Source organism: Odontesthes bonariensis, chromosome 15, assembly GCF_027942865.1.
Source record: "Odontesthes bonariensis isolate fOdoBon6 chromosome 15, fOdoBon6.hap1, whole genome shotgun sequence".
Lineage (NCBI taxonomy): Eukaryota > Metazoa > Chordata > Actinopteri > Atheriniformes > Atherinopsidae > Odontesthes > Odontesthes bonariensis.
The window spans coordinates 24467871-24479913 of NC_134520.1; the positions used below are offsets into that span (position 1 = coordinate 24467871).

At 37.4% G+C, this 12043-nt stretch overlaps 1 protein-coding gene across 1 annotated transcript; it reads left to right on the forward strand.

The window, feature by feature from the left end:
- The first annotated feature begins 4124 nt into the window (after nt 1-4124).
- Nucleotides 4125-10693, forward strand: LOC142399862 (uncharacterized). The gene is made up of 6 exons (XM_075484405.1): nt 4125-4401; nt 5438-5467; nt 6251-6565; nt 7440-7577; nt 8841-8887; nt 8985-10693. Exons 1-6 carry the CDS (start codon nt 4332-4334, stop codon nt 9138-9140), a joined length of 756 nt encoding a protein of 251 aa, XP_075340520.1. The 5' UTR covers nt 4125-4331; the 3' UTR covers nt 9141-10693.
- The last annotated feature ends 1350 nt before the right edge of the window (nt 10694-12043 follow it).

The following is a 12043-nucleotide window of genomic DNA, read 5'->3' on the forward strand; positions in this document are numbered from 1 at the left end:
CTGAATCATGTGTGTGCGTGTGTGAGGATGTGTGGGTTCAGGCTTGGTGTGTGGCGGATGGTCTGTGGTGGTCTTATGGGGATCCCATTCCCGAGTTGCTTGTTGACTGTTTTCTCAAAGCAGCTTTTAATAACAGAGCCGGTTTCTCCGTTACCATGGTAATAAGGGCTTTCCTGCTCTTCCCTTCACATCAGCCTGTGTGCTTCCTCCCACCTCTGCTGTGAGAGATGAAGCTCAGCTAAATGCTTTAACAAACGTCCCTCAGCAAACAGCAGCCAAGTCAGATTCTGAACATTACATCATCCGTTGTTTTGTCTGCTTTTCTGACCCACCCATGTAGCAAATTATTTTGCACGGTGGTCAAACTGCAGATAGCACGTTTAATTGATATATGATTGCACAAGCTTCTACTTTAAATGGCATATTCTTATTCCATCTATGTAGCTGTAAAGAGAAATAGCAAATATTTACCTCTAATATTTCAGAAAATGTTCTGCATTTCTGCATTTTACACACCCCCTCAGAAAAAGAAGAGGTTGAGGTTTCTGGGTATTACTCATGTCCAAAATCTCACCCACAGATATCTGTAGCAACAGAGACGAAGCACTGTACACCAAAACCTGCAAAATGTGAGGGGAGACATGTTTCAGCCAGTTGCTGCATGGGAGGAGAGAAGAGAAGAGAGAGCTGTTTACCTGCTGTGGGTGATAGCTCAATTAACACAGATACACATCATATTATTAATGCACTGACAAGCTGCTTAGTTAGTATGCAAAAAGTTAAAGATAATCCAAGGATAACAGCAGCACAGCTAAATTTATTTGCGACAACAAGCATCAAGCAGGAACATTTTTCCACCACAGTCCATGTTGTTTACACTGGCAGTTTGTCGCATTCAAGTTTATGAACGTCAGTGTCCTCTCCAACTGCCACATGGGTAAATTTCTAACACAGTAATATTTATTTCTTCACTGACTCTATCACAGTATCACTAAAACCTTTTCTGCTGTGTGTTTCCTTTACCTGTTGGCTACCTTCCTCTTTTAATATACCTGCAAAAAAAACTATCGACGAGCGTGAAGATTTCAAGAATTATAGTATTATCCCCTAGACAGTAATTTAACTCAAGTATTTCAACAGAGAAGCTGTACTGCTTCTAAGAGACAGAAGCAACAACGGAACATATTAAGATGTACAACATAAACAAGGAAATAGTTGGAAAAAAACAGTGATGAAGGATGTAACATCACAGGGGAAGTGAACAGTAAAATATGTGAGTGTTACTGCTGAGTGTGAGAGAAATAAAAAGGGTGTGTTGGATCAAGTGTCATTTGCATGGTACTATTCAGTCCACAAGATGGCGTAGATATACAATAATGAGACTGGAATAACCACACTGGAATCCAAAATCAGGTACTACATGGCAACAACAGTGAAATATTCATAAATGGAGGGTAAAAAATAAAGAGAGCAGGGTGAGGAAAGGTGCTGAGTGCATCATGGGGGGTCCCCCAGCAGTCTGGGCCTATAGCAACAAAGCTAAAGGGATGACTCAGGGTCACCTGAGCCAGCCAAAACTATAAGCTTTATCAAAAATGCCTAATTATAGGGTTGAAAGGATGCCAGCCTCCTGACCTGAAACTGGGAGCTGGTTCCACAGGAAGCCTGATAGACTGAAGACTCTTATTCTGCTTTTGGAAACTTTTGGAAAGAAGAGCAAGTCGCAGTCTGAGAGCAAAAAGCACTGTTGGGAAAATATGGAACTATGAGGCTCTCTGTTTGCCATAAACCATTTATGAAGGGAAATTGAGTCATAGATAAATAAAGCCAACAAAAGCAAAAAGAGAGATTAAACTAATGATTGGGTGGAGCCAATCAGAAAACATGGCAACATTTTTAGCAACATGACCATCTTTTTAAGTCAATCACGAAGTGCCAAGGAAAAATTAAATGAAAAACTTCTTGAAACAATGCCAAAAATTTTAACGCATGAAACTAAATTGCCTGATTAATTTCACAAACAACTCCACAGCATAATAAGGCCAAACAGACAAACAAGCACTTCAATGTGAGAAGGTCGAGCTCCTCTGTGGACAGCTGGATCTCATGTCAGATGACATTGGTGTTGATCTCTCTTTAGCATTTTAAGGCACATTGTAAACATGTTGCACTTGGTAAAATAAAAGTTGCACTAAAACCATTGATTATATAGAAAAAGTGATTTCCACGTTCACTTGCTGCCAACATAAAGTAAATTGTCACTGTTTGTATCAGCAGCATTTCAGTCTCAGCTGATCCTCTCCTGGGCAGAGGAGCGGCTGCAGAGTAACAGTAATCTTTAAGGAATCAAGTGACAGAGCACTTATCTCATTTCCCATTTTACACACAGGTGACTGGCATTTAACAAAATGAGACGCACTTTCCTCAGAACGATTTGAACTGAATATGTGTGACATCTGCAGCATCTTAGCTGCAGCTTACCACTTGAGTACATTTTTTGTCAGATGTGCATTAAATCTGTTTGTGAAAAAGTAGGTATTTAATTTTGAATCATTTCAATGTGTTCAATTAACGTCACGCTCTTTAGATGTCACAGGTACCAAAAGTTTTCCACAAAGGACACATTGGTGTGTGCTTGCTTCCAGTTCCTCTTACAAGCCTCCTCTCTCCTTTCTCTTCTAGATGCATAAGGACTTGTGTTCATCCTCCAAAATATTTCGCTGTGACCGATTTCCTGGTGTTAAGCAGGTGGGACGGAGGAGGAAGGAGACAAGGGGGCAAAATTACACAAACAAGATTAGCCTAGACTGTGATTAGTCACAGAACAAACTAATAAATTAACAAATTAAACGCAATTTATCAGTCGTTTCTCAGCTGGTACTGTCTAAAGAAAAAGCCTACTTAAAAAGTTGTGTGTATACATGTATCTGTGACTGCTATGCTTTTAACAACTCACCCATTTGCTGTCATTGACTGTATTCATGCACTTCGATTTGGTCATAAAGAATTATTGAGAGAGATTACCTTTGTAACGTCAATCAGTTTTTAGGAATTATTATGTATTCTGTGCCTTTGATGTGTCAGAGGTGATGGTACACAAAGCAGCAGCCACTGTTCTGGTTAGATGAAGATAGGCAGCAGGTGGTTTTTGAACTACACCTTCTTTCCTGCCACTTCTATCACTTCACAAATCAAAATAGGTATCCCAGCTATAAGGAAAGTCTGCATAAATAAACATGAAAGAAGGATCGCCACCTACGGCTGAGTCATGAGCCTCCATATTTGCCAGGGGGTCTTCTATTGTCTCATAGATTTTATGCGGTGATGCTGAAACCAAACATCTAAGAAACAGAATCCCCTCCTCTGCTGCTTACAGTGTTTAATCTTAAAGCCCCCAACTTCCTCAGCTGTGGTTGAAGTGTTGTTGTGTGTGATTATTTAGTATATGTGGCAGATTGTTTTTATTTTACACATATAAATAAAAAGATTTCCAACATTAAAAGCTTCGTATATGTCTTTGTGATAAATTTATCACTTTCAAATTTTTGTTCAATGTGGAAACTTCTCAAATATATAAGTTGCACTCATAATCAAATCTATTAGTTACCGGCATAGCAGTACAAAGTGAAATAAATCCAGGCAAATGTTTCTTTCTATCATTGTTTTGGTACTTTCTAAAACCCGACTTTACATTTATTTGAACAATACTTTTTAACCGTTGAAGAAAAAGAAAAAAAAAAGATTTCTATCTCTAATTCTCGACAACATTTGCATTTCTAAGAAAAGGTGGAAAATATGCTTCATGTTTCTTTCTTTTGTTTTTGTAACTTATAAATCAAACTGTCCCTGACTGGATGTGTGAATATGTTAAGTTCATGTTAAAGAACAGTTTAAATTGCACCCTTGTGAATCTAATGTACAAGGGTTTCCTGTCAGATAGAAAAAAAAATCAGTCCTTTGTGTGATGATCTTCGAGGCTGCTGTGTGTAAACGTTTTGTAGATTCTTTCTCACAATATGAAGGAAAGTATTTGCCCCTGAATTTGCCTGCATCATGTGAATGACAACCTTTTTTTCGGCTGAGCTCCTCACAGTCTGCACCACATGTTTATGACTTTGTGTGAAGTCTTCCGTTTCAGGAGGTGCTTGAGATACTGTAGGTAGCTAAATCGGTGTTTGTGCAAGTTCCTGCCTACGGTTTCCTCCTGTCAGGCACAAAAACTACGACTTGACTATAAAAATAAGATTTCAGCGAGGCCGTTCATACAATCAGAGAGATAAAAGACTCGAGGGCCAACGTGCCTGGCCTGCGAGGGAAACATTTCTTCTATCATGGTTGGCAACATTGTCAGAAAACCTCTTGGGTTTATTTTTATCGTCACAGCTCATATGATTTTCAACGGTAAGCTGTCACTTTTTTTTCTTCTTTTTTTTTTATTTTTGTAGGTTTTCACCTGCTTGAGGCTCGGGGTTAACTTTACATATCTTAAGCTGTCTCCTTCAACATACTTTCTGTATTGGATGTTTTGGGCCTCAAATGACAACTCAGTTTCTTTGCTGAAATCAATGAATTACTGGTACTGAATGGTACTGAAGAGAGGGAGAGGGCAATGGTTTTTGTGCTACTTTATTCCTAAGTAACTGTGGTTCTGAGGTGATATATTGTCAATTTGGCTGTGGTGTCTGCTTTCGTTGTGCTTGTGCAAAACATAATTAAAATGAGGACACAGTGCTTCATAAATGTCAAAGTCATTATATTATCTTCAGTCCTGTAGAATATTATAAAAATGCTAGTTTTAAAGCTAAAGTAAAACCCATTGCTACAACCACATTTACAGTTTTCAGCTGTGCCTGCGTTACACTGAACAGTAAGCAGAAAGCAATAATTTGCAAATGATTTAAACTCTATGTTTTAAAGAAATAGTAAAAAAAATAAATGGAAAAAAGCATGTTTAACTGTGTTGGATCACCACTTCCTTTGGGTAAATGTTTTCCCATGCTTGTTTGATGTAGGATTTGGAGCTCAGGGTTGCTATTTTATGTTCCTTTTTTTACACAGACTATCATATGTACATTGAAGATTGAAGTTTCCTGCAAGAGTTGAACTTTGTTCTCCCAGGTGACACCTAATGTTTATATCCACTCCTCCCTAATAAATGCTTGCATGTAGACAGATTAAGGAGTTGTTTGCGTGTAAGTATTCAGACCCAAAATGAGCATACAATAAGTACACTGTTCAATATTTAATGAGTTGTGAATGGAAATGGAGTTTAAGCATTTGCAAATGATTGCAATCTGTTGCTATTTACATTTTACTCTACAAAATTTCAAACAGTTATATAGGAGAACAGCTTGGTTTTTAATCTCCATTATGACTGGATTAAGATACGCTGTCTTATGTTGACACTGAATTACTGATTATTTCGGATGTTTTTCAGCTGCAGAGAACAACAACAGTAAATTACAAAGTAAGTACAAAACTAAATTTTGCTTTGCCTTAGTTTAGGCTTATAGTTTCTGTCTTGCTAGCTAGCTTTCACTTGAGGGGATCTTTGTGTAACGACACAAACTCAGAGAGTAATTTTCGCTGCTGGACTTCAGCCACTGTGGCTTAGCTTAATATACAGAAGTGTTTTGTTGCTGCTGAGAGTGTTGGATCAAGTTACCTGTCCAGGGTGTACCCTTCCTTTCGCCCAATGACAGCTGGGATGGACTCCGCAACCCTAAATTGGATTAAGCGGGTATAGAAAATAGATGGATAGATGGAACAATTAAGTACAAATTTCAGTAGATGAGTCGCTAGTCCAGAACAGGGCCACACAGAGACAAACGAGGCAAAAAAAGATCCACTCTCACACTAGTATCCGAACATAATATATATATATATATATATATATATATATATATATATATATATATAAACTCTGCACAGAAAGACCTCACCCAGGATTTTAACCAGGAACATACGAAATACAGTCTATAAATAATTACGACTTTGTAAAACACACACACAATATAAAGTAGCTAGAATCATTCAATCTGTGCCAGCTGCAACCTTAAACTGATTGATATATAAATGCCTATGTATGAAAAGATGATAAAATAAAAGTAGAAATAGCGCTAATTTTATCACAGCAAATTTTCTTATAAAGGACTACTTGCTCCACAAGTGGTTAAAGTGGTTTAGTTTCATTCAGAAGATTTCCATCCCGCCTTCCTTCTCACGTGTTTCTTGTTCTGTTTCCATACAGGCCCTGGCCAAGCAAACGTCACCGGGATCCTCGGCAATAACATCACTCTTGAGTTTACTTTTAATGTCAACATCACAAAAGATATTTCGTTTGCAGTTTATAAAACAGGAGAAAAAAAGATCTCTGAGTACCCACGGTTCAGAAGCTGCTTTAAAGTTTTCCCAAAAAACGCTTCTGTTTTTTACCACATCACAAAACTCACTCAGAATAATAGTGAAGTTTACTGGGCCAGTTTATTTGATCCAGATATTGGTCCAGCAATTACAAGTAATAAAGTGCAGCTGATCGTTCAGGAGGAGGAAAATACCACCACAGGTAAGGCCGTGTTTTCTGTTACACCAACGTAGATCAGTCCGAGTTACACAGAGTGTTCTACAAAAGACATTATAGATATTACATATTACACTTTATAGATGAAATATCATTGATTTCAGTTAGTTAGTTTTAGTCTGTTTTGAGTGTTTTTTAACTGAGATGAAGTATGAGATGAGCAACCATCTTCTTTTATTCCAGTTGAAAGAATTATTCTTTGCCCACCACCTTCACTTCCCATATCTAAACAGAGTATGCGCTTCAAAATCCTATTATTTGTCTCCTTTACTAAGACCTACATGAATTATCAAACCATAACTAATCTCTCTAAAGCATATGGCTGTTTCTATCAATCTTTTTCAAATCAGTGACACTAAGTGCTGGTTATTGTAGGAGAAATTATTAAACTGAATGAAAAGAGCAGTTAGATTTTCCAACATGGATAAAAGCCTCTTTGTATATGTAATTATATCTTCTTATGTGTCATTCATTCAAAACATTGTGAAAAAACTGAACAATACTGCCTTAAAGCTGTTGTGATATTTGCTACCATGGCAATAAAGATACTGTATAAAGTAATATAATAATACACTAGAAATATTAAAAGGACTGGAGAAATTAATTTTAGTCCCCGATCTAATATAGTCCCAAACAAAATGCACTGCTTGGTCCTGTTCAAGCAGTGTTAGTTAAGTTTTCACAGCCATATATGTATATGTATATATATATGTTTTAGATATATCCATGATCTTGTACAGAAAAATGTAGTCAAACAGCACTGTCTCTACAGTTACACTGCCTGTTCTTAATCTGTTGGTGAGAAGTATTTCTTTTCTGCGTTTATAGTAATTATTTACATTTTTTTTAACTCCTACAGATCCAATACCTACTAAAACCACAATACCTTCAGACAGTGGAAGTTCCGAATTAATTCCCACTATCCTTGTGGTTACACCTGTGATGCTGTTAGCTGCAGTGCTTCTATTCTTGATCTGTTGTCTTGTGAGAACCAACGGTAAGGAAAAGTATGTTATAGTATATGTTACATGTGTTTGCTGTCATTCACAATTCATTGTTTACCTGAATTTCACTGATATGTCGTTGTGGAGATATGACTTATTACACTGATGTAAACTGAGCATCGGTTGCTTGGAATGCACAAGGTATAACATTTTGTGATCATTTCCATGCTGTATTAAGCCTGAACTAAGATGTTGGCTGAATTAAAATCTTGTTTATAAAAAAGTTTTCATTTACTTTGTATGCTAGGAAACTTCACAGTCCACTATGTCATGTGTGTTATAGGGGAACAGTTTAGTTTAAATTCCTTGTTTTTGCTTGTAAGGTATTTGTATTTTCCTTGGTGAGGAGATAATGCGTATCATTTGGAAAAAAACAATGCTGTTGTGTGGTTAGATGCTGAAAATGCAAACCAGATTGCAGTTTCACATCCTTTTGATGCAGGCGATGATTCACATTTTTGTAAACGAAATCTTCCCTCAGTGCATGCAAATGTAATCGGGCCTACTATCACTTTGACATGGGTGGAAAAAAGCTCACTTGCACTATTTTATCATGAGCCTGTTTTCACATCAGAGGCCAACACCTCTCGCCTACTTTGAGTGGGAGCCCCTTCAGTTCTGAAATAATCCGACAGTCCTGCTGACCTCAAAAACCACCTTTGATGATTTCCCGTACGTGAATACACGTGCAAGCTTTTTGCTGACTGTGCACTCCTGTGATGCGCCATTAAGACCAGATCCAATCAATGACATAAACCAAACAAAAAACTCCTTTATTGTCTCCAAGTTCCTTGTTTACATCCTGAAAATACTGAAGTTCAGTTGAGTTTGCTCATGTGCCCTCTGGTGGAATCCTCCAGTTACAGTTGTGTTACAAACAGAAATATGTGAACAATAATGAAAACAGTTACATGAGTTTGAAATAAACCCCCAAATTATCAGCCTAAGGCGGGATTCCCACAGATGCCATGCATATTCAACTGTGGGCGGGTCTGACGGTTTGAGTTGTTGCATCAGTCAGTCACAAGATCGGTTACACGATCAATAAAGTAATTTGCTTGGGTAATGCCTCTTTAGTCGCTTGAAAAAGTTGAACAGTTCTCAACTTTCCACTGCAAGCTCCGCAAGCAAAGTGAAGCAATAAAAGCAAATTAACAAGAAATGAACAATGCTCTTCACTGCAAAAAAGGGATGTGCTGTGTTGAATTAAATAATTCCCCTGACTCAATATATCACCCGTTGCACTTCTCATACAGATCAACAGCAAGAAGAACCACAAAGAAATTCAAATCCCACAGTGCAGGTACGCACATTTCTCCATCTTTACACACATGTGTTGAATCAAACATGTAAACAAACAGCACAGAACCCACTGTCTAACTCTTGTCTAACACTTGTAGGAATCTATCGAGGGTTCCATTCATGTTCCTGGACCCTCGCTGGTCTACAGTGTGCTGGACTTCCCCAAAAGACCTCCGGCAGTTGTGGAGTCTCATCCCAGTGAAACAGAATACGCCTCTGTCAGCTACCTCCCAGAAAAAAAACGACAACTGTGACTCATCTGAAAGTAATCTTTATAACTTTTAGTCACAGTTTCACACATGGACACATTTAGTCTAAAAACAAACTTCTTGTAACTTCTTGTTGAGTTAAGAATCCTTTCAGGCTGTAGGTATTTTGCAATATTCTAGAAAGAAATTAGTATAGGGGATCAGAGTTGATGTTCTGCATGGGTAAGAAGTATCTAACTTGTTTTGTCTTTGTTCTTTCTGTTTCAAGGGCATTTGCCTACAAAACTCCTGACTCCTGACGTTACATTTTTATCTCTAAGTTACAAGTTCCACTTCAATGAAAATCTTGTTTTTCCTATCTTGGGTTTGTCATGCTAAAAGGCGTAAGCACATGCTAAAGAGAGTCAAAGACAAGCAGCTGTTCATAAGTCTGTCTATACTAGATAAGGCAACAATGTTGTAACTCAGTACTTCTGGATATGGTGAACATGGCAATATACATTCAGAAAATGTAAAAATGACAATTCGTGCAAAAAAACAGGACTTTAGCAAAGTAATAAAACAAGTATAAACAGTGGTAAGGGCACTCCTAACCATTGGTTAGACCATTGGTTCACTTAAACCCAAAATAAACCACTTTCATTTGAATGTGTGAATCAGGAATGACTAAGTTTTGAACTTCACTTTAATGGCATATGAGTGTTTCTCTTTTTTTCCCCCTTTTTTTTAAACAAACGCCTGTTAACTATTAACAAAACTCCCTGTTAGTTTCATGTTTAGTTACATCTTTTCTGTCGCCGTTTCCATTAGTCTGTCATCATAGTTTCGACCGTTCACCTTTTTTTAACAAACAAAACTGAGAGACTGACGTGAAACGAAAGTTTTGACGACGAAATTTTGTACGTTGTTACAGATAGCTCTTTCAGGTCAAAAGTACTGTAAATTATTCAGAAGTCACAGTAGTGATTTCCGTTGTTTATCTGCATTTTACACACACAGGTGCTATCTGACACTATCTCACTGCACAATCTTGAAAGTTCTCTGTTTGCTGGTGCTCACTTATGTTTTTGATAGATTAGTCGGACAGACTCGTACTAGTTCTCATTAGCGTGTGTCATTGTGTATTAGAATTGTGTGATGCAGTCACACTCACCAAACTCTTAGTGGAAAACAAGCGGGTTGACTATACATCCCGGATGTAGCTCATTACTCAGGAAGGAGAGCAACTAACTAAGCTAGTAAATCATGTCTGTGGCTTTTGAAACAAGTGGTCTCGGTGGCATGCAGCCAAACTCAGACTGAAGATTCTTCTCGACTTTGAAAAGTTGGTAAATAGGTAGATTTTTTTTGCCATTTAGATCTAAACATCTATCACAAATCACATGTTAGATTTCTTCTTCTGTCACCTCTTACTAATTTCTACTGAGCTACACCTGTTACTGAATATTGTATGTGTGAAGTTATTTCTTGTGTGTAGATAATATGTCTTGTTCATGGTTATAAGGTATGTGAGTGTTATGTGAGTAAGGCCAGAAGATACATCGTATGTATTAAATAAGTTTGTATTTGTTGTGAAAAGTATTGTGTGACATGCTCAGTTTGTGAGATTGTGAAATAAAGCTGCTTTTTCCACTTCTGTCTGCGTCACTATTTGTACCTGTAATTATACCTCTATTCATTATTTTTCCGTATAACAGGTGCTCAAACAAAGAAATCTTGTTCATGTGCAGATTAAATACCTGTTTTTTCTTAAGATAGTCAATTCTAAGTAATGTAGCTCTGATGTCATTGAGCCTTTGTTGTTGATATTTGATATTTGTTAATCATGTTGAACAGAAACGCTGGTTTCAGTGCATCAGTGGGGCTTACCCTTGTTAATCTCCTATTAGCCCATTCATTGTTCTGTGCAGCATGCATGATGTAGTCTCTGAGATGGAATATATTGCTGCAGGTGAAGGTGCATGTTCAGCTGATAATAAACTGAATAACCACTTTCAAGTTGACATTCAACTTTATTTGTGCAGAGTACAGAGACAATGAAATACACTTATTATCTAACCAGAAGTGCAATATACAGATTCATTTACATAAAGTGCTTTGGAAATCTTATAGAAAATAAATATCGATTGTAAATATATGTACATTAAGAGAATGCATATATATGAGGTATGCACGTTCAGTGAGTGGAGAATGCAGATTACATGTACTAAGAGCTGCATGTAGACAGTATTGTAGTATGAATAATATGTATTGACAATATTGAAGACCAGTCATTGATAAGTCTGATTGTCCTTAAACATCCCAGCACACACCCAGAAATAAACTATGAATCATTTTAAGAGTGACAATTGTTCCTTCTGTCAGCCCAGTGAACAGAGAAAAGAGCTACATGTCTGAACCAGGGACAGATGTCATCTGAATGTCTCTCTGCCGCAGATACCTACAGTCATGGAAAAAAATCAGTGCCTTCTCTTTCAGTTAATAAGTTCTACATGTCAGGACATCATAAAATAAACTCATCTGGTGATTACCAGTTCATAGACTTTGGTAAATAACACCTGTGAAAGAGCAAGGCTGCACTTAGTTTTTCCACACACTGCTTCTGCATTATGACTAAGTTAAGCAATGACACAGTGTGTGTAAAATGTAATCTGATTTTATTCATCTGAAGTTGTATTTACCAAATTAAAAGATCTGGAAAAGATGGGGTGACTTTTTTTTAATGCCCTGGGTAACGTGTAGGGCAGAGGTCTTCAACAGGGGGTCCGCGGAGGTACTGCAGGGGGGTCGCGAAATCTTTTTTTTTTTTTTTTAACAGTTTTTTCTCACAAATTGTGTGCAAACGTGTGCCATTCACAGATGGTTTGAGAATTCATTGTCCCATCTACATGCATGTTTAAAGTTAAAATCTGTGAATTATTTGAATTGCTCAGTGTTGTATGCAAGAT

Excerpts from the sequence above, each read along its gene's own strand:
- LOC142399862 (XM_075484405.1), top strand. The coding sequence starts at position 4,332 with ATGGTTGGCAACATTGTCAGAAAACCTCTTGGGTTTATTTTTATCGTC. Across the intron at positions 5,468-6,250 it reads CAACAACAGTAAATTACAAA|GCCCTGGCCAAGCAAACGTC; the intron begins GTAAGTACAAAA and ends GTTTCCATACAG. Across the intron at positions 8,888-8,984 it reads ATTCAAATCCCACAGTGCAG|GAATCTATCGAGGGTTCCAT; the intron begins GTACGCACATTT and ends TAACACTTGTAG.